The sequence below is a fragment of the Coregonus clupeaformis genome, unplaced genomic scaffold (genome assembly GCF_020615455.1).
Source record: "Coregonus clupeaformis isolate EN_2021a unplaced genomic scaffold, ASM2061545v1 scaf0094, whole genome shotgun sequence".
In the NCBI taxonomy this organism is placed as follows: domain Eukaryota; kingdom Metazoa; phylum Chordata; class Actinopteri; order Salmoniformes; family Salmonidae; genus Coregonus; species Coregonus clupeaformis.
The window spans coordinates 422775-445163 of record NW_025533549.1 but is presented as its reverse complement, the minus strand read 5'-3'; the positions used below and the strand labels follow the sequence as shown (position 1 = coordinate 445163).

Here is a 22389-nt window from a genome sequence, read left to right as displayed (position 1 = left end):
CACAGTCTCAGAGTAGGAGTGCTGCTCTAGGATCAGGTCCCCAAATCCATATAATTATGATCTAAAAGGCAAAACTGATCCTTGATCAGTTTTGTGAACACAGGCCAATGAAACCACCTCTTGAGCAATCCTAGCTTTGCTGAGCAGCTACAGGGTATGCTGCTTTACTTTGAGCCTCAGCACTTAATTTTTGGAACAAAGAGAGGACTCGGAAAGCGATTGCTCAGTGCTAAAGTGCTTGGGCAGGAGAGCCAGCAGCCCAACATAATGCCCCTTTATTAGAATACCTGAAACAGATTTAAAACATGTCAAATTTGTTATGTTTTTAATAATACACATCACGTAGTGTGCACATCAGTGTCTGTGTTGAATATCAAGACTGTACCTGAGACTATACCATAAGAATGAGCTGAAACAAGCACTGACAGTATGCGGTACATGATTTTTACAAATAAGAAATAGGCCAGTAACTGTACAAATGTCAAGCATGGCTGAAATAAGGTTTCTTGCCCCAATCACTGCCAACAGAGAGGGAATAGGTTAATTACAAGAGATCAGGGTTTTAGAACCGATTGGTTATTATCTAATTTAAAGAAACAAGCTCAACAACTCAACAGCAAGTTTTTTGGGCACCTCAAGTACAAGCAGTGGTTTTTCAGTGAGCACTTTTGGAAAGGTCAATGATGACCCATAAGACAACATTAGCTGTGTCCAAATGGAACACATTGTTGACAGGTTGAATCCACTGCATCGGATACAAAACAGACCATTCTCGCATAGGACTGTTCATACATATGTAGGATCTTAATTCGAGCCAGTTTGCTACAGCAGGAAAATAATCCTGCATCAACAGGAAATGTGGATTATAATTAATGGACATTTTTTGATATTTTTTTTGTTATGGCAAATAAAGTCAGGGATTTTCAAATGGAAATTACAAACTTTAGAAGCCTTTTTTAACCTCGAATACACTAAAAGTTTCCCATTTCCTGCTGTGCAGGAAAATTCTCATCAACAAAAAAGTGATCAAATTAAGATCCTTCATCTGTATTCTAAATAGGTTGTTGGCTATAATGGAAGGCTTTACAACATCATAGTCCCATGTAGCTCAGTTGGTAGAGCATGGCGCTTGCAACGCCAGGGTTGTGGGTTCGATTCCCACGGGGGACCAGTATGAAAAAATTTATGCACTAACTAACTGTAAGTCGCTCTGGATAAGAGCGTCTGCTAAATGACTAAAATGTAAAATTTAATAAACTGCTGCTAAAATGTTTTTTGAAAAAGATTCAAAAGAACCATTATATATAGAAATCAAAACAACATTATATAAATTATTCATTACACGATAAACGTCTCTGTAAACAAAAATACAATTGTCAGGAAGTATTTGAGCCTGTGGAAATTGATGCCCTCTCAAAGAGTCATTTATGTGGAGCCAGTCGACAAGAGAATTAATCGATGTTCTCCACCAAAAATATCAGATGGAAAGAGGAGTGATGCCCTCACAAAATGGTGGAGCGATTCCCTTTGTCCTCTTGTTCTCTAGTTGTCTTGGGGTCCTGAACACAGGCTCTTATCCTGGCTCTGTGAGTCCAAGCGAGTGGAAAAGGAGCATAAGGGCCCCCTCTCTCCCTCTCTAGCTGAAACAGACGGGCCCGATGGTGAAGCCAAACTCATGTGTGACGTTTCCACCCCCGAAGACAGCCACATCTCTCACAGGAAGCAGGTTGAGGTCCTCAAACTCAAACACAGACTCCCGCGGCTCCAGCGAGTCCACCTCTTCTCCAGGCTGCCACAACACAAACATAGAAACACAGCGAAGCATTAACACAGTGAATCAGAAACAGTTGAATCAGTAACACATTTGAATCACTAATACAGTTGAATCAGTAACACAGATGAATCAGTAACACGATTGAATCATCAACACAGTTGGCTTGGGATAAGCATCAGCAATCCTGCAAACAGATGTCTTTCATGCTTGATATATAGATATTGTATCTCTTTGATGATACAGTTACTTTTACCAATGGGTGAAATATTTAATTACATTTTTGTCTATTGCATCAAAATCAATGTACCATGCAGTCTTTAAGTGCTCCCAAGTAACTCTGCCTCCTTGTGTCTGCCAGGAACTTGACCTCTCTGTCTGTGTGGCCCAGCCTGTGTCCCGGGTGGCAGGAGTAGATGATCCTTTGCACGGCTTTCCAACTCTGCAACCTCAGGAAACGCATCTGAACCACATTGGCCCCTGGGTAATAGAACTGCCAGTGGACAGGGGAGACGGGGGGGTTGTTTGTGAACAATTATGCTTTATACCTCTGCTATGACAGTCTAAGACACACCAGTACAAATGGAAAACAGCCCATTTATGCATTTTCAATTGAATTGACCTAACTATGAATTGGGATGTTCAGAGAATAGTTGACACTGGAGAGAGAGCATGACAGGCTGAGGAAGAGGGCGCATCAAAGAGGAGAATGAGAGAGTTATAGAGAATGATAGAATGAAAGAGAAAACTGTCAACCTGGAATCCTTGTTCCAGCTTGCTGAGCCATTGGAACGAGCTATTTGTCTCGGAATCCTTTAGCCACGCCTTCATGGTCATCTACAGGTAGAAACCATTATGATTATGTATTATGAGTATGGGTATTAAGTATGAATTTGATTGTGGACATTAGGTTTCAATTGTCAGACACACAATGCTTGATGTCATGAATTCTAAAAAGTTAACACTGATATCTGGAGGCAAATCACTTACAAATGTGTCTGTTCACAGTCCTTGATAATAGCATTTAGCTCAAAGGCAAAAAAATCTATTGGATTCCTGTTATAAATGGATTTGTTCTCCGCTAGTCCAGACAGCATCTCATTATTCTGTAGCCACCTGCTGCATTTGGTATTGCAGGAGCATCCCCACTGAGGGATAGATAGAGAGGTGTGAGGGTGAGAGGTGAGGCGTGTGGGGTACTGATGATGTTGTTGTCTACCTGGGCGTCTCGGGGGTGAAGGCAGGTCTGTGCGGCTGTGCCAGAGAAGTTGCAGTAGGCCAGGAGAGCATCGTTGGGGCTGCCCTGGTTGGGGTCAATGTAATACATCCCTGTACAGACAGACAGCAACCATAACCTCAGAGTTAGTGTACCCTCATCCTGACCTGAAACATTCCTGTATATTCACTAGTTTTCATATGATTTGACTTGCAGGGACATATTCTCTAGCGGGTACTTATTGGCTGAAAGGCCCAGCGGTTCTAAATGAAATAAAATCAATTCAAATGTTATTTGTCACATGCGCCGAATACAACACGTGTAGACCTTACTGTGAAATGCTTACATACAAGCCCTTAACCAACAATGCAGTTTTAAGAAAATAGAGTTAAGAAAAAATTTACTAAATAAACTAAAGTAAAAAATCTAATAAAAAGTAACACAATAAAATAACAATAACGAGGCTATATACAGGGGGTACCGGTACCGAGTCAATGTGTGGGGGTACAGGTTAGTCAAGGTAATTTGTACATGTAGATAGGGGTAAAGTAGGTAGGGGTAAAGTGACTATGCATAGATAATAAACAGAGAGTAACAGCAGTGTAAAAACAAGGGGGGGGGGTGTCAATGCAAATAGTCTGGGTGGCTTTGATTAATTGTTCAGCAGTCTTATGGCTTGGGGGTAGAAGCTGTTAAGGAGCCTTTTGGACCTAGACTTGGCACTCCGGTACCGCTTGCCGTGCGGTAGCAGAGAGAACAGTCTATGACCTGGGTGACTGGAGTCTTTGACAATTTTCTGGGCCTTCCTCTGACACCGCCTAGTACATAGGTCCTGGATGGCAGGAAGCTTGGCCCCAGTGATGTACTAGGCCGTACGCACTACCCTCTGTAGCGCCTTATGGTCGGATGCCGAGCAGTTCCCATACCAGGCGGTGATGCAACCGGTCAGGATGCTCTCGATGGTGCAGCTGTAGAACTTTTTGAGGATCTGGGGACCCAAGCCAAATCTTTTCATTCTCCTGAGGGGAAAAGGCATTGTCGTGCCCTCTTCACGACTGTCTTGGTGTGTTTGGACCAGGATACGTTTGTTGGTGATGTGGACACCAAGGAACTTGAAACTCTCTACCCGCTCCACTACAGCCCCGTCGATTTTAATGGGGGAGTGTTCGGCCCTCCTTTTCCTGTAGTCCACGATCAGCTCCATTGTCTTGCTCACGTTGAGGGAGAGGTTGTTGTCCTGGGACCACACTTCCAGGTCTCTGACCTCCTCCCTATAGGCTGTATCATCGTTGTCAGTGATCAGGCCTACCCCTGTTGTGTCGTCAGCAAACTTAATGATGGTGTTGGATGCGTGCTTGGCCACACAGTGGTGGGTGAACAGGGAGTACAGGAGGGGACTGAGCACGCACCCCTGAGGGGCCCCCATGTTGAAGATCAGCGTGGCAGATGTGTTGTTGCTTACCCTTCCCACCTGGGGGTGGCCCGTCAGGAAGTCCAGGATCCAGTTGCAGAGGGAGGTGTTTAGTCCCAGGGTCCTTAGCTTAGTGATGAGCTTTTTGGGCACTATGGTGTTGAATGCTGAGCTGTGGTCAATGAACAGCATTCTCACATAGGTGTTCCTTTTGTCCAGGTGGGAAAGGGCAGTGTGGAGTGCGATTGAGATTGTGTCATCTGTGGATCTGTTGGGGCGGTATGCGAATTGGAGTGGGTCTAGGGTTTCCGGGATGATGGTGTTGATGTGAGCCATGACCAGCCTTTCAAAGCACTTAATGGCTACCGACGTGAGTGCTACGGGGCAGTAGTCATTTAGGTTGGTTACCTTCGCTTTCTTGGACACAGGGACTATGGTGGTCTGCTTGAAACATGTAGGTATTAAACACTCGGTCAGGGAGCGGTTGAAAATGTCAGTGAAGACACTTGCCACATCCGACGAGCGTCAGAGCCAGTGTAGTAGGATTCAATCTTAGTCCTGTATTGTTGCTTTGCCTGTTTGATGGTTAGTCTGAGGGCATAGCGGGATTTCTTATAACACAAAGGATATACTGGTCCGGGAGAAACAGTTTATCCTTCGCGTCAGACTCATTAAAGAAAAAATCTTTGTCCAGTTGGAGGAGAGTATTCGCTGTTCTGATATCCAGAAGCTGTTTTCGGTCATAAGAGACGGTAGCAGCAACATTAAGTACAGAATAAGTTACAAACAATGCGAAAAAAAACACTAAATAGCACAATTGGTTAGTAGCCCGTAAAACGGCAGCCATCCCCTCTGACGCCATTATATATATCTAGTGTTAAGAGCTAAGATATCTTTCTCTGAGAACTAGCCATACAATAGATAACATTGTCTTTATTTACTTCACAATATGGGCTATTTGATAACGGAGCTTCTAATTTGCATTGAAAACTTGGGAGTCCTGAGATTAGGATGCTGTGGCCATTCTTATGAGCCTTTATTGTAGCACAAAGGGCTTTGGGTTATAGATATACAGTACTGGTATAGACAGAGGGTTTCTGACCGCTGGCGTAGTCGGGGTGGCAGAGCCACAGCTCCATGCAGGTGGTGGCAGGGTGCTCCTTGCTGCCATCAGGGGGGTCCACCAGCAGCCTCAGGTCCTGGTGCAGAGAGTCCAGCAGGGTCTGGATCAGAGGGTAGTTGGGCTTATCTGACAGGTACTTAAGGTCCTACAATGGTGATGAGAATAATATGATCATTATGGAGTTATTCCTTCCAACAGTTCATCTAATGGCCTATTAAATCTTCATCCCAAAAGTAGTGCACTTGGTAGGGAATAGGGTACCATTTGGGACACAGACCTACTCGCTGATCATAAATGACTTGCCTTGAGTTGAGTAAGGGTCATGTTCACTGAGGGACCTGGAAGTCCTGGGAGTCCAGGTGCCCCCTGAAACAAATGCAACAGAAGAGTGGAACTAGGGTTGGAAAATTCTAGTAACTTTCCCAAAATTCCCAGGTTTTCCAGATATCCTGCTTGGAATATTCCTACAATCAGGTGGTAATATGCAGGAAATCGGGGAATCTTCCAACCAGGATTTCTGGAAAACTTGGGAATTTTGAGAAAGTAACCGGAATTTTGCAACCTCAAGTGCTGTGTAATGGATGCAATGGTATTGAGTCTCTGAGGTCAATGGACCGATGCATATGAAATCAGTGTCACTTACTGGCAGGCCTCTCGTCCCAGGTTGCCCAGGAAATCCCTCAAAACCTTTCAAACCCTATGGAAAAACAGAACATAGTGCGATGAGAGTGGATTTATACCATTCCATACTTGCAATGGCATATTCAAATGTAATTTGATAAGGAAATGCACACTGAAGCACTATCCTTTTACTTTCCTCTGTATGTTCCAGTGTGATGACATGATGTGGTTGTGAATGTTTGCTTTCAATCTAGACACTGTGAGACAAAGCTAACACACAACTCTAAATGGGGTTTGGTTTTGAAAGAAGATAATGTGTGTATGATTTGAAAAGACAAAAAAAATAAAATGTTATATCATACCTTCTCTCCAAACAAACCCTACAGAGGAAGAGAGAATAAAAGGAGATGAGTTTGAATATCAGTTCTGAAGCACACAGCTCTGCACTAACAGCTGTTTCAACCTTTCAATGCCCTCTTACTCACTGCATTAAGATCACATTAGCTACAGCTTCACTGCTTTTAAGAGCCGAGGCAATGGCGTCTTCAATGGCCACGAGTTGAAAAGAGTAATAATCTACAGCTAAACCCGGAGAGAATGGCAGAATGGCAGGACAGTCTGGTGATAATAAGGAAATGGACTTGTGATCACAGAGTCTTACTTAAGACAGTCTGCAATTCAAAAGGAATTTGAGACATGATCCTTATCATCATAATAACATCTCGATGAAGCAATCATAGAGTATTCGTCTTGATGGTTAATAGACAGGGGGGTTGTTAAGCTACGTGGCTGAAAGATGGACTTTGTGGTCTAGTGCTCGTTTGTCCTCGCAATAACTATGATTTCACTTTGGCTGTGCCCCAAATGGCACCCTATTCCATACTGTATATAGTGCACTACTTTTGACCAAAGTAGTGAACTACATAAGGAATAGGGTGCCATTTGGGCGGCAGGTAGCGTTGTGCCAGTACCCGAGCCAACTAGGTGAAAAATCTGTTGATGTACCCTTGAGAAAGGCACTTAACCCTAATTGCTCCTGTAAGTCGCTCTGGATAAGAGCGTCTGCTAAATGACTAAAATGTAAATGTAAAATGTGTGAAGATTTAAAAGGACTTGAGAATATATTTCTGAGATGATCCAGAAAGGGGACTTACAGGTAGTCCTGGCATCCCAGGTGTTCCTCTTGGCCCGGATGGTCCAATATTCCCCTGGTGGGAAATAATAGATAATGAAAAGTGATCAATCAATCTTTTCAGAAAGACAAAGAAACCAAAACTCTGATAGAACACTTTAGATTGATGAGCCTCATCATGGCTTTTGGCAATTGTCACTAGTGGATATGGTGTTATCATAGAGAGTTCTTGCTATAGATGTTTTGAGAGGAACGGTGTGTTGAGATAGTGTTGTTTTACCTGATCTCCCTTTGGACCCGCCTGTCCTGGTACCCCAACAGGACCCAGACTACCCTGTAAAATATACAGTTAGTCAGTCTGTCTGTCCTGGCACCCCAACAGGACCCAGACTACCCTGTAAAATATACAGTTAGTCAGTCTGTCTGTCCTGGCACCCCAACAGGACCCTGACTACCCTGTAAAACATACGTCTGTCACAGCCCATCTACTACTTACAGCAGAGTATTTTAGGCAACGTCATATTTCTGGAATGTTGCCAAAACTGTCAGTATGTTGTTTTTCTATGGTGTTAAAACTGACACCAGGGCTCGTTTGTAGTGTCTCAGAGTAGGAGTGCTGATCTAGAGACATTTTATGAATGCCAGTTTTTCACACAAGTCAGAATGTACCTTTAGGCCATCACCCCCTGGCGGACCGAGCGGCCCTATGTTCCCCTTTTCTCCCTGTGGGGAGAGAACATAGAGGGTTAAGTCTTCACAGTTCACTTCTCTCTAAATTCACTAGTATCAATAATTCAGCCTGATCTATTCATACCTCGTTCCCCTTTTCACCCTGATCCCCCCTGTCTCCTCGCAAGCCTGGGATTCCCTGAGAGAGAAAAGACATCCATCAGTTGTATATCAATCATCAGCTGATCTAAAGCATCATGTAACAATGCATTGCTTTCAACATCCTTTTCTCTAATCAAATAATACTTCTGACAAAGGAGAAGTACATAAGAGACTATCCCTGGCTGGGATTGAATTATGAAATGGTGAAATAGAGAGTGGATGACGACAGTCCTAATTGATGAGAGTATAAATCTGTTAGACTTACTATAGACCCCGCCCATCCTGGAACACCAATCAATCCCACATTTCCCCTCTCTCCCTGTAGGAATGACAGGAAACATTGGTGCACACCATGAAATAGTATAGTATATAGCATGGTTAAGAGATTGTGTGTGTGTGTGTGTGTGTGTGACCCTTCACATCACCCAACCTCTGACCTTTGGTCCTCTCTCTCCTCTTGTGCCCCTGATTCCAGCCTTGCCTCTTTTCCCCTGTGGATGTTTATAATGTTGGTGAACGAGGCAATACACACAGGGTAAAACACAGACACATCTCGGTCATGTCCTAAATGACACCCTATTCCCTTTATAGTGCACTCAAAAGTAATGCACTATAAAGGGAATAGGGTGTCATGTATATAGGGAACAGGGTGCCATTTGGGATGCATCCCTCATCTTTCATTCATGAACATAAATACTTTTTTTTCTTCTTCTAGAATACACCCGTTTTATTTACACTGTGAAATTGAATGGATTGAAGGAGGGAGCTCTTACACTCCTTCCGATGTGACCTGTCTTTCCAGGTGATCCATCTCTGCCATCATCTCCCTGTAGAGGAAACACAGCATCAACAAACAGGGGGACCTAATCTAGCCTCTCTGTATGCACAAGTGTCCCCAGAGAGGTGAGGAGAATATAGGACCTGAGACTGGGTTTCACAGCACAAAGAAGAGAATCATAGAGAAACAGAGGATCCTGATCTCACCTTCTCTCCTTTCAGTCCCTGTTTTCCCTCAGGTCCTGGGATTCCCCTGACACCCTGCAACATTCAACACAATAGAATGACTTAAAGAAACTTCCCAGATGTCAGAGCAAGATAATCGGGTAGAAAATATCAGTGACCTTCCGGTAGTGCTGCTAGTTTTTCAACATCACAATATGTCCATTTGACACTGCTTGAGGTCATCAATATCAGCTAAATAATAAACCCAGACTGAAACCAGTTTCTATAAGAGCATAATGCACTACTTACATCATCTGTGGAATCCCTGTGCCCCACCCCTGTGTCTGTGTACTCACCAACGCTCCTAGGGGACCTTCTGGACCCTGGGCTCCTACCTCACCCTGTGGCCCCTGTAGTGGGAGAGGAGACAACAACAAACAAGGAAGAATGAAGCCGAAGCAAAGAGGATAATATAATATGTAGTTAATGGTAGATATGTCTATGAGGAAAGATTTTGCTAGCCTGAGTGCCGGACATGTTTGACATGATAATGAGAAATGGAGTTGGCAAGTACACCAACAGATCTGGGACCAGGCTAAGATGTTGCTGTTCTTTACCTCCAAACCAAGAAGCGCTGGGGGCCCTCTGATGCCTGGCAGACCGTCAAGCCCCTAGAGAGACAATTACAAAATAAAAACATATATTGTAGACTATTTCATGGTACAATATATTATGAAAATGATATTCATAATAAAACCAGACATGAAATTGGGGTTAAATGGGGTACTGTCTAATTCCCCTGAACATTGGACTTGCTTTAGGGGCCTAAGGGCCAAACTGACTGCAACACTGAATGGGCTCACCTGTTCTCCTGGCTCGCCTGGTCCCCCTGCCTCCCCTTTCTCCCCGTCTAGTCCTGGCTCACCTTTATGGCCCAAGTCTCCCTCAGGCCCAACCTTCCCTACTGGACCCTGCAATAGATACCACACCAGCACATGGATGATGTTATTCGTAGGAGAATCACTGGGAACATGGCTGACTTGACTAGACTCGTGGTCTGAGAGACAGTGAGACACTGACCTGTGGTCCTGGCTTCCCTGTGTCACCTCTGACCCCTTGAACTCCAGCCACCCCCTGAGAATACAACAACAAGACAACATGAAATCAGACCAAAAGGACAAATGGATAATACCATTCACCATGCACACAGTATCAGTACTATAGTAATTAGGTTATGAAGCGACTCTTACCGGAGGTCCTTGTTTGCCTTGAGGTCCGATGGCTCCAGTAGGCCCAGACTCCCCCTGGGGAGAAAGAGACAGAGAAAACAGATGGGAATTATCGATAGAAGCGTTTATAATTTCCCTATCCTGAATTCCTCCTCCATTTGGTGTGCAGGCCAGGGAATCAAGTTATTACCTTCTCTCCTAGAAATCCATCTGGCCCTGGAGGCCCCCTAGGGCCCATGATACCCTGAGAAGAAGCAGAAAGGACCAATGGATCACTGTACACCCTGACAACACTCATCTCAAACTTGCTTTCCCCAATTCCTTGCATCCTATCTCCTTTCTTCCTCCTCAACCATACTGGAGGAGAAGATTCAAGGTCCCTCACTTCAGGCCTTCTTCTCCAATGGGTTTTGAGAAAGAAGCAAGAAAAGTGGGTGAGGAAAATGAATTGAGAAAGAGCCTAACAGAGCAGAGAAGTCTAACCTATTGGGAAATATATGTGCAAAAGTGGATATTGATCAATGCGAGTTAATGTCAACACATTTATTTTGACTTTGAGTGACATACACAGTATATGATGCTGGTCAATACTTGTCAGAGAAAAACATGTCACTTTATGACTCACCTGTAGCCCTGACAAGCCTGCAGGTCCTATTTCTCCCATGAATCCTGGCTGACCCTGGTGGATACAGCACAGAGGTGATGTACCAGTCATCAAATTGATCACCCAAAGCCACGTCTCAAAAATCATATTGAAAATCACTTCAGTTGATTCCGTTTCATGGTTTCAAAACACAAGCTAGAATGTGCAGCTCATTATGTATTGGCATCTGGGCACTCACCATAAGTCTGATGTGGCCCTTCTCTCCTTTTGGTCCCTTCTCCCCATTTTCCCCCAGGGCCCCCCATGGACCCTCCCGCCCTGTGGGCCCCAGAGGACCCACATCACCCTGCAAATAACAACCATGTCAGTCAGACATCACCATGACGTAATTTCAACCAGATTTTAAAATGTCTGTAATGAGGTTATTTCAACCACAAATCGACCTGTTTGTAATGATGCTATTTCAGCCAGATTTCAACCTGTTTGTAATGTCATTATGTCAACAAGATTTTAACCTGTTTATAATGACTTCATTTATTTTATTTTTATTTCACCTTTATTTAACCAGGTAAGCCAGTTGAGAACATGTTCTCATTTACAACTGCGGCCTGGCCAAGATAAAGCAAAACAGTGCGGTAAAAACAACAACAACACAGAGTTACATATGGAATAAACAAAACGTACAGTCAATAACACAATAGAAAATCTATATACAGTGTGTGCAAATGTAGTAAGTTATGGAGGTAAGGCAATAAATAGGCCATAGTGCAAAATAATTACAATTATAATTTAGTATTAACACTGGAGTGATAGATGTGCAGAAGATGATGTGCAAATAGAGATACTGGGGTGCAAATGAGCAAAATAAATAACAATGTAAATAACAATATGGGGATGAGGTAGTTGGGTGGGCTAATTACAGATGGGCAGTGTACAGGTGCAGTGATCGGTAAGCTGCTCTGACAACTGATGCTTAAAGATAGTGAGGGAGATAAGTGTCTCCAGCTTCAGATATTTTTTGCAGCAGAGAACTGGAAGGAATGGCGACCAAAGGAGGTGTTGGCTTTGGGGATGACCAGTGAGATACAGTATACCTGCTGGAACGCATACTACGGGTGGGTGTTGCTATGGTGACCAATGAGCTAAGATAAGGCGGGGATTTCCCTAGAAGTGATTTATAGATGACCTGGAGCCAGTGGGTTTGGCGACGAATATGTAGTGAGGGCCAGCCAACGAGAGCGTACAGGTCACAATGGTGGGTAGTATATGGGGCTTTGGTGACAAAACGGATGGCACTGTGATAGACTACATCCAATTTGCTGAGTAGAGTGTTGGAAGCTATTTTGTAAATGACATCGCCAAAGTCAAGGATCGGTAGGATAGTCCGTTTTACGAGGGCATGTTTAGCAGCATGAGTGAAGGAGGCTTTGTTGCAAAATAGGAAGCCGATTCTAGATTTAACTTTGGATTGTAGATGCTTAATGTGAGTCTGGAAGGAGAGTTTACGGTCTAACCAGACACCTAGGTATTTGTAGTTGTCCACATATTCTAAGTCAGACCCGCCGAGAGTAGTGATTCTAGTCGGGCAGGCGGGTGCAAGCAGCGTTCGATTCAAGAGCATGCATTTAGTTTTACTAGCGTTTAAGAGCAGTTGGAGGCCACGGAAGGAGTGTTGTATGGCATTGAAGCTCGTTTGGAGGTTTGTCACAGTGTCCAATGAAGGGCCAGATGTATACAAAATGGTGTCGTCTGCGTAGAGGTGGACCTGAGAGTTACCAGCAGCAAGAGCGACATCATTGATATACACAGAGAATAGAGTCGGCCCGAGAATTGAACCCTGATTTTGCAGCTCTTTCAGAACATCAGCTATCTGAATTTGGGTGAAGGAGAAGCAGGGGGGGCATGGGCAAGTTGCAGCGGAGGGTGTAGAGCTGGTGGCCAGGGTAGGGGTAGCCAGGTGGAAAGCATGGCCAGCCGTAGCAAAACACTTGTTGAAATTTTCGATTATCGTAGATTTATCGGTAGTGACAGTGTTTCCTAGCCTCAGTGCAGTGGGCAGCTGGGAGGAGGTGCTCTTATTCTCCATGGACTTTACATTGTCCCAAAACTTTTTGGAGTTAGTGCTACAGGATGCACATTTCTGTTTGAAAAAGTTAGCCCTTGCTTTCCTAACTGATTGTGTATATTGGTTCCTGACTTCCCTGAAAAGTTGCATATCGCGGGGGCTGTTCGATGCTAATGCAGTACGCCACAGGATGTTTTTGTGCTGGTCAAGGGGAGTCAAGTCTGGGGTGAACCAGGGGCTATATCTGTTCTTAGTTCTGCATTTTGTGAATGGGGCATGCTTATTTAAGATGGAGAGGAAAGCACTTTTAAAGAACAACCAGGCATCCTCTACTGACGGAATGAGGTCAATATCCATCCAGGATACCCGGGCCAGGTCAATTAGAAAGGCCTGCTCGCTGAAGTGCTTTAGGGAGCGTTTGACAGTGATGAGGGGTGGTCGTTTGACCGCGGACCCATTACGGACGCAGGCAATGAGGCAGTGATCGCTGAGATCCTGGTTGAAGACAGCGGAGGTGTATTTAGAGGGTAAATTAGTCAGGATGATATCTATGAGGGTGCCCATGTTAACGGATTTAGGGTTGTACCTGGTAGGTTCCTTGATAATTTGTGTGAGATTGAGGGCATCTAGTTTAGATGTAATGTCATTATTGCAACCAGATTTCAACCTGTGTTTAATAATGTTATTTGAACCAGATTTCAACCTGTTTGTAACCACTACCAACACTTATATGGCCCTGTCAATAATTTGTGTCAAACGCACAAATGTTAATCAATGAATAGATATGCAATATACTGTACATACAGCACATTCATATTGATGGCTTAAATATGTGAATCATTGGGTGCCAAAAAGTCAGTGTTTGTTAACCTTCTCCCCTTTGGAACCTGGACCACCAGCATCGCCAAGAGGTCCAACATCACCCTGAGAACCAAAGGAGACATCTCTTGAGTTACACTGCTGAGTATACTGTATGTGTATGGTCTGATTGTGTGTATGATGCCTGGGTAAAGGGATGTGTACTAGGTGCACATGTGAGAATCTACAGGTGATGGTTCAGGTAGGTACAGTAGATGTCCAATGCCATAGGCAGGTGACGGTGCTCACCTCTTTTCCCATTGGTCCAGGAGAGCCTTGCAACCCTTTGAGCCCTTGTAGGCCTCGATCTCCAGGCTGCCCTGGAGGACCAAGCTTCCCACAAGGCCCTAGGTCCCCCTGAAATACATGTAAAGTTAAAGAAGAAGAAGTAGTGAGAAGTGACAGATGGTGAAATATATCTCCAGGTGTTTGTTTAGGCATCATTGTGTCACTATCACCAACCTTTTCCCCTTTCGTTCCTGTTGGCCCCTCCATCCCTGATTGGCCAGGAGTGCCCTGGAAACAGGAAATGGAAGAGAACTGTCAGAAAACTCACCTGCCTAAGACCATAGAGTTTCTGTTCGGAGTGTGTCCTACCAACCTGTTCGCCATCCAATCCAGGAGGACCAAGATCACCAGAAGGTCCCAGCATACCCTGTGATGTTCCAAAAAAGTGTGGTTTAACACACAGAACATCACAAATTGCAAGACTATACATACTGTATTTAGGGGTGCAGAATTGCGCTAACTTTCCCAAATCAGTAGGGAATAAGCAGGAACCAGGATTAACCAGGATTCTTGAAAACCTGGAACATTTTGGGGAAGTTACCAGAATTTTGCAACCCTAGACATATCATTGTCATAATTGAGTTACACTTGCTGTACTTACCATTTCTCCTCTTTCCCCTGCTGGTCCAATTAGTCCACCAGCACCTGTCATTCCCTGAGGATGGACCACATAGGGTTTAAAATGGTGGACAACACAGCATCACAATGGAACACAGATTAGATTTTTAGATTCCATTTTTATTTAGTCACATGCACAGGGTCGCAGATGTAGTTGCACTGTATAGTGAAATTCTTAAGCTCCGAGCTCCAACAGTGCAGGTGTGAATGAAACAATAATAATACAAAATAAATAAGAATATATACATGTTTACAACTGAGACAATGACGAATATAAATGTCCAAGCTAAAGGGCTGTGCTTGGCATCCCAAACCATGCCAACTAAGCATCCAATGGGCTACGAATCGTAAGCCATGTAATAAATTACTTATAAATTGATTGATTTCACCCACTGAACCCTGACATAAAATGCATCCAACAGGCATCAGAGACTCAATGTCCCATATTCTAGGAGTTTAGGAGGTTTTATACAGGTTCTACACACTTAGAAAAGAGGGTTCTTTAAGGGTTATTTGGTAAGGGAGATGGTTTTATGTGGAACCATAATGACTCAATGAACCCTTTGAGCCCTTCAATGGTTATTTGCCATTCAGAAAAGGGTTCTTTCATCTTTGAGTGATAATTAAAATGTAGGGGCGGCGGTTCATTAGAATATTTTGGGGCCCGATTTGCTCACAGATCTTTTTGTGAAACCGTGAGTGAGAGTGTAATTCCAGTTGATCTGTTGTGTTATGTCATTACATGTTAAATATGAGTATGGCCAGTAACAGTGTCTTGTGAAAGACTCACGTAAGGCCTTGTGTCAATTGAGAACTGTTGACTAAATCAGTGGTTCTCAATTCTCTCCTCAGGGACCCCCAGCCGTTCCAGACACCTATGGAATTTTAACAATATAATATGGCTAACCAGAAAAAAAAACCTGTATGGATGTTTAAAAAGTTATTTGTAGAACCATTGAGATTGAGAAAGGTTCTTTATAGAACCATTCTCCATAAAGGTTCTACAAAGAACCATTCAAAAAAGGTTATTTAAAGCACCAGAAAGGGTTCCGCTATGGTCACAACCCTTTTTGATTCTTTATATAACCTTTTTTGAATGGTTCTGTGTATAACCTTAGGAAAGGGTTCTTTATAGCACCATAAAGGTTTCCATTTAAAACTTTATGAGCATCTTTTTTTATAGAACCAAAAAAGGGTTCTACATACCATCAAAAAGGGATCCGCTATGGTGACAAGCCAAATAACCCTGATTTGCACTATATAGAACCATTACACACTTTTTAGTGTGTACAGAGATTACAGTCCTCAGATTTTGTTTAGAGGACAAGAGAGCAGCGTCTGGAAAGTAGTACCCACTGGAATTCCTGCTGGTCCATCAGGGCCTTGTGGCCCCGGAGGCCCCCTGCTTCCCCTGGGTCCTGGCTTCCCTGTGGCTCCATCTGAGCCCTGCAGACCCGTGGGGCCCTGGAACACACAGACAGGTGAGTAGCTTAATCTATTAGTCTTGTTCCCATTGTGTATTGTGTCTACATCATTGCTCTAGCCAAGCAAGACTAACTATATATTGACAGTGTATAGAGCATGGATCTGTAAGAACATTTGGCTGCTGAGGGAGTAGTGAAAAGGCCTGCTCTGCTGTAACTCACCTGTGGGCCCTCTAGCCCTGTGTGTCCCAGATCCCCTAGCCGACCCTGAGAAGAAAACCCAGAGACATCATTGAAAAGCATGGACTACAAAATACAGCCACATTGCAGATTGATTTTTCTAAGGAGATATTTAGGAAATGTAGTTCTGGTATGTTTAGATTGATTTTTCAGAGGAGTTATTTAGGAAATGTAGTTCTGGTATATGATTCCAGTTGATCTCACCTGAGGTCCTGGAGGGCCTCTCTCCCCAGGAGGTCCTGATAAACCCTATAAAATATAGCCCAGTCAGTACAGGCTCAATACACCCATCATTCAAACTAAGGCCACACTCAATGAAGTTGTCTACAAGGACTTGTCACATACTGTATGTGGACTTTTTAATGACAGCACAGTTACTTACTGGAGATCCAGGCTTCCCAGTAAGACCAGGCAGGCCTCTCACACCATTCTCCCCCTGGGACATCAACACACAGTCCACCACACCAACACATTTGAAAGGAAATACACATAGAAACTTGTGATGCTGTTGGTATAAATTGAGGCCCACAGGTCTGGGATGGCCGTTTGGAATAATGTCCACTGATTACATAACTCATATGCCGTGTCCTTACCCTATCTCCGATGTGACCATTTGTGCCACGCATTCCCACGCTTCCCGGAAAACCCTGGGGGACGAGAAACACAGGACTGGTAATATAAAAAAGCAAAGTTGCACACACAGGATGGCATGGCAGAGTGTCATGAGTCAAAAAGACCAAACAGAGACATTGTCAGTGTGTTGGTCAAACCCCTTGCCCTGTAGGCCCTACAGAAGCATCACTTACATACATGCCTACTGGCCCCTGGGGTCCCTCCACACCTTCCTTCCCGGTGAAGCCCTGATGCAGAGAGACAGCGACACACACACACACACGGTTCAAAGCTGTCCTATTTGAGAATCACATCACTCACATCCATGTTAAATGTGTCACTCACCCTCTCTCCCGGTGGCCCAGGGATACCTGTTGGTCCTGTCCGTCCAGGTGGGCCCTGCCAGTGATACAGTAGTCAGTCACACTGCACTCTGTGTGTGATGATGGCCGAAGTACCCAACACTAAATCAGTATTGGTTGCAATAGTGCTGTCTACTCATGCTAGACTCACCAGAGGGCCTGAACGGCCATCTAGACCTGGCTCTCCAGCAATGCCCTGGAATCCCTGGATGATAGAGAGAGTAAGAGTAGAGGATGAGAGAATGATAGAGAGAGTAAGAGTAGAGGATGAGAGAATGATAGAGAGAGGAAGAGTAGAGGATGAGAGAATGATAGAGAGAGGAAGAGTAGAGGATGAGAGAATGATAGAGAGAGGAAGAGTAGAGGATGAGAGAATGATAGAGAGAGGAAGAGTAGAGGATGAGAGAATGATAGAGGGGAAGAAAGAAGAGAAGGGTCCAGTCAATGAGAACCATTAAAATGCTAATATAAAACAAATCAGAATTGATTACATACTATCAAATGAAGATGTATGCACAACGCTGTGAGTCGATTCAGTGTTTAATTGAGTTTATACTTTTTTGGCTAACAGTTGTTTAATCTACCAATTAATGACTTTGTAATTATGATTATATATGTGGGGCTATTGAGTAATTGTGTCTCTGGTTATGTACAGAGGTTAACAAAACCCAATTGAATGATGTAAACATCAACAATGGAATAAAACTGTACCCATGTTCCTGCAAGGGACATTAAATCAATGAAGAACCTTCAGCTATTTACAGGTATTAACGGATATGTAGATGGCACATAACTTTTTCAAATTGGTCATTATTGGTCATATTGCCCAGATGCCACAAATATGTATCTTAGCCATCCTTCTTCCTCTGCTTCCTACTCCTGTCTCCCTGTCCCCCCTCACTGTTCTCTCTGCCAGGGTATGAGTCTAGATTATATAGCAGAGGTTGTAATACAATACACTGGCCAGGTCACAGACCCCCTCCTCATATCATATTATCCACATCCCACACACTCATACGTTTATATGAGTGTGTGTGTGCCTGTGTGTGTAGTGATGATGCAATATCACTGACCTACCCCCTCACACTCCTAAACCTTTTACTGCTCTCGTTTACAAGCATAGAGAAACACCTGATATTGTTAACTAGCTCGGTAGCAGGTACTTTCTGCCCTATTAACATTTTTGGCCTAGTCTGCGTTTGTTGTGATTGCCTGGTCATGAAATCATATAAAACCCAACATATAATCCAGGGGTGTCCTATAAAATGTGATAAGGTGTTTATATTTGCTACCTTGCTACCTCGGCCAAAAATAGCTGAGCTTGGAGAATGATATAATTCGCCAACCAATGAATTTAAACATAAAGGTCACTATGAGACTGAGTAACTATAAGAAGTTCTTAGAGTTCCTTATACTGAACAAAAATATAAACGCAACATGAGCTGAAATAAAATATCCCAGAAATGTTCCATATGCACAGAAAGCTTATTTCTCTCAAATTGTGAGCAGAAATTTGTTTACATCCCTGTTAGTGAGCATTTCTCCTTTGCCAAGATAATCCATCCACCTGACAGGTGTGGCATATCAAGAAGCTGATTAAACAGCATGATCATTACACAGGTGCACCTTGTGCTGGGGACAATAAAAGGCCACTCTAAAATGTGCATTTTTGTCACACAACACAATGCCACAGATGTCTCAAGTTTTGAGGGAGCGTGCAATTGGCATGCTGACTGCAGGAATGTCCACCAGAGCTGTTGCCAGAGAATTGAATGTTCATTTGTCTACCATAAGCCACCTCCAACATCATTTTAGAGAATTTGGCAGTACGTCCAACCGGCCTCACAACCGCAGACCACATGTAACCACCAGCCCAGGACCTCCATCTGCGGGACCGTCTGAGACCAGCCACACGGACATTTGATGAAACTGAGGAGTATTTCTGTCTGTAAAAAAGCCCTTTTGTGGGTGAAAAACCTTTTCTCATTGGCTGGGCCTAGCTCCCCAGTGGATGGGCCTATGCCCTCCCAGGCCCACCCATGGCTGCACCACCTGCCCAGTCATGTGAAATCCATAAATTCGGGCCTAATTCATTCATTTCAATTGAACTGTAACTGTAACTCAGTAAAATCGTTGAAATTGTTGCATGTTGCATTTATATTTTTGTTCAGTAGTTTCATAGTGACCTTTAAGTGAACCACATGTATTGTGTATGTGTCTCTATGATAAGACTATGCATACTGTTACAGTATCTGCTTGTACTTACTGTACCTTTAGGCCTTTATCGCCAGTTATTCCCACTGAACCAGAGAGACCCTGCAACACATGAGAAACGAGTGTCAACTCAATACACACCAACATAGGTCATATTGTATACACAAGCACTAATGTGAAGAAGACACACAGGGCTAACCATTAACAACTACAGTAACTACATAACTACACATATTAAACATGGACAGAAATGCATTCATCTTGTCATATTAACTTTAGAATGTAATGATATGGCCTCCCGAGTGGCACAGCGGTCTAAGGCACTGCATTGCAGTGCTAGAGGTGTAATTACAGACCCGGGTTCATTCCCAGGCTGTGACACAACCGGCTGTGGCCGGGAGTCCCATAGGACGGCGCACAATTGGTCCAGTGTCGTCCGGGTTAGGGGAGGGTTTGGCCTGGGGGGCTTTACTTGGCTCATTGCGCCCTAATGACTCCTTGTGGTGGGCCGGGTGCCTGCAGGCTGTCACCAGTTGAACAGTGTTTCCTCTGACACATTGGTGAGGCTGTTAAGGAATGCGGTGCTACATTTTTTGTAAGGGAAAATCAAGTCTGAAATTTCAAAGTGGAAATTACAAACTTCAGAAGCCTTTTTAAACCTCAAAAACACTACAAGTTTTAAATGTCCTGCATTGCAGGAAAGTTTTCCTGCAACAGGGTGATACAATTAAGATCCTACATATGTATGCAGTGCAGACAGGGAACAAAAACAGAAAATATACTGTTCTTTGGAGATCTATTTTGTGACATTGCTCTGTGTATATACAGTGCCTTGCAAAAGTATTCAGACACTTTGGATTTCTTCACATTTTATTGTGATACGAAGTCGGATAAAAATTGATTTGTCTTTTTTTTTTATTAATAAAAATGTGATAACTAAAATATAGTTGTTGCATAAGTATTCAGCCCCTTTGTTCAGGCAAGCCTAAATTAGTTCAGGAGTAAAATTTGGCTTAACAAATCACATAAGTTACATGGACTCACTCTGTGTGAAATAATAGGGGTTGACTTCCTCTGTCCCCCATACATACAACATCTGTAAGGTTCCTCAGTCAAGTATTGAATTTCAAGCACAGATTCAACTACAAAGACCAGGGAGCTTTTTGAAAGCCTCATAAAGAAGGGCAGTGGTTGGTAGACGGTTAACAATAACAAATCAGACATTGAATATATTTTTAAACATGGTCAAGTTAATAATTATGATGTGGATTATGTATTAAACCACCCAGACACGTCAAAGATACAGTCGTCCTTCTGAACTGAGCCGCAGGACAGGAATGAGTTTTCATTCCTTCTTGTGGGAAGTTGCTATAGACCATCAAGTGCCAAAAGTCAGTATCAGTGAAATGCTTGATAATGTATGTGATATCAACAGAGAGGTATATTTTCTGGGTGACCTAAATATTGACTGGCTTTCATCAAGCTGTCCACTTAAGAAAAAGCTTCAAACTGTAATCAGTGCCTGCAACCTGGTTCAGGTTATCAGTCAACCTACCAGGGTATTTATAAACCGCACAGGAATGAAATCATCCACATGTATTGATCACATCTTTACTAATGCTGCAGAAATCTGCTCTAAAGCAGTATCCACATCCATCGGATGTAGTGATCATAATATAGTAGCCATATCTAGGAAAATCAAAGTTCCAAAGGCTGGGCCTTATATAGTGTATAAGATCTCATACACAAGGTTTTGTAGTGTTTCCTATGTTAAAGAATATTTGTTGGTTTATGGTGTGATGAGGAGCAACCAAATGCTGCACTTGACGCATTTATGAAATTGCTTATTCCAGCTACTAATAAGCATGCACCCATTAAGAAAATTACTGTAAAAATGGTTAAATCCCAGTGGATTGATGAGGAATTGAAACATTTTATGGTTGTGAGGGATGATACAAAAGGATTGGCAAATACTGTAAGTCTGGCTGCACAGCCAATTGGCAAACGTAATGTAAATTGAGAAATCTTGTGACTAAACTAAACAAAAATAAGAAAAAACTGTTAAGGTAAATTATATAAAGGATCATAGTAAAAAGATTTGGAGCACCTTAAATGAAATGTTGGGGAAAAAGGCGAACTCAGCTCCATCGTTCATTGAATTCAAATCAAATCAAATCATATGTTATTTGTCACATGCGTCGAATACAACAGGTGTAGACCTTACAGTGAAATGCTTACTTACAAGCCCTTGACCAACAATACAGTTTTAAGAAAAATAAGTGTTTCGTCAAATGTTTTAATAAAAAACAAATAATTAAAGAGCAGCAGTAAAATAACAGTAGCGAGGCTATATACAGGGGGTACCGGTACAGAGTCAATGTGCGGGGGCACAGGCTAGTCGAGGTAATTGAGGTAATATGTAAATGTAGGTAGAGTTAAAGTGACTATGCATAGATAATAAACAGAGAGTAGCAGCAGCGTAAAAGAGGGGATGGGAGGGGTGGTACAATGCAAATATTCCGGGTAGCCATTTGATTAGCTGTTCAGGAGTATTATGGCTTTGGTGTAGAAGCTGTTAAGAAGCCTTTTGGACCTACACTTGGCGCTCCGGTACCGCTTGCCGTGCGGTAGCAGAGAGAAAAGTATATGACTAGGGTGGCTGGAGTCTTTGACAATTTTTAGGGCCTTCCTCTGAAACACCTGGTATAGAGGTCCTGGATGGCAGAAAGCTTGGCCCCACTGATGTACTGGGCCGTACGCACTACCCTCTGTAGTGCCATGCGGTCGGAGGCCGAGCAGTTGCCATACCAGGCAGTGATGCAACCAGT

At 43.3% G+C, this 22389-nt stretch overlaps 2 protein-coding genes across 2 annotated transcripts in view; both read right to left on the bottom strand.

Annotated features, from left to right (window-relative positions):
- Positions 1-1176: 1176 nt before the first annotated feature.
- LOC121583497 (collagen alpha-1(II) chain-like) lies at positions 1177-12674 on the bottom strand. The gene is made up of 25 exons (XM_041899642.2): positions 12657-12674; positions 11119-11226; positions 10902-10955; positions 10467-10520; positions 10298-10351; positions 10128-10181; positions 9911-10018; positions 9665-9718; positions 9404-9457; positions 9090-9143; positions 8879-8932; positions 8543-8596; positions 8371-8424; positions 8089-8142; positions 7944-7997; positions 7555-7608; positions 7297-7350; positions 6505-6522; positions 6165-6218; positions 5825-5887; positions 5501-5666; positions 2991-3100; positions 2528-2608; positions 2082-2264; positions 1177-1789 (listed from the first exon to the last, which is right to left on the bottom strand). The coding sequence occupies exons 1-25, from the start codon at positions 12672-12674 to the stop codon at positions 1637-1639; spliced, it is 1818 nt and encodes a 605-aa protein (XP_041755576.2). The 3' UTR covers positions 1177-1636.
- A 1119-nt stretch (positions 12675-13793) lies between these two features.
- LOC121583498 (collagen alpha-1(I) chain-like) overlaps positions 13794-22389 on the bottom strand; it is a 79653-nt gene continuing 71057 nt past the window's right edge. The window contains exons 29-42 of the mRNA XM_045213249.1: positions 19619-19663; positions 17499-17552; positions 17331-17384; positions 17180-17233; positions 16967-17020; positions 16756-16809; positions 16578-16622; positions 16356-16400; positions 16066-16173; positions 14693-14746; positions 14405-14458; positions 14266-14319; positions 14053-14160; positions 13794-13869 (exon numbers count right to left, since the gene is read on the bottom strand). Coding sequence (XP_045069184.1) covers positions 13801-13869; positions 14053-14160; positions 14266-14319; positions 14405-14458; positions 14693-14746; positions 16066-16173; positions 16356-16400; positions 16578-16622; positions 16756-16809; positions 16967-17020; positions 17180-17233; positions 17331-17384; positions 17499-17552; positions 19619-19663 — 852 coding nt within the window. The 3' untranslated portion in view covers positions 13794-13800. The remainder of the gene's footprint in view (positions 13870-14052; positions 14161-14265; positions 14320-14404; positions 14459-14692; positions 14747-16065; positions 16174-16355; positions 16401-16577; positions 16623-16755; positions 16810-16966; positions 17021-17179; positions 17234-17330; positions 17385-17498; positions 17553-19618; positions 19664-22389) is intronic.

Coding starts and splice junctions, on each gene's coding strand:
- LOC121583497 (XM_041899642.2), bottom strand. Junction 7,998..8,088: donor AGGGTGAAAAGGGGAACGAG/GTATGAATAGAT, acceptor CTCTCCCCACAG/GGAGAAAAGGGGAACATAGG. Junction 7,609..7,943: donor CAGGGGGTGATGGCCTAAAG/GTACATTCTGAC, acceptor TATATTTTACAG/GGTAGTCTGGGTCCTGTTGG.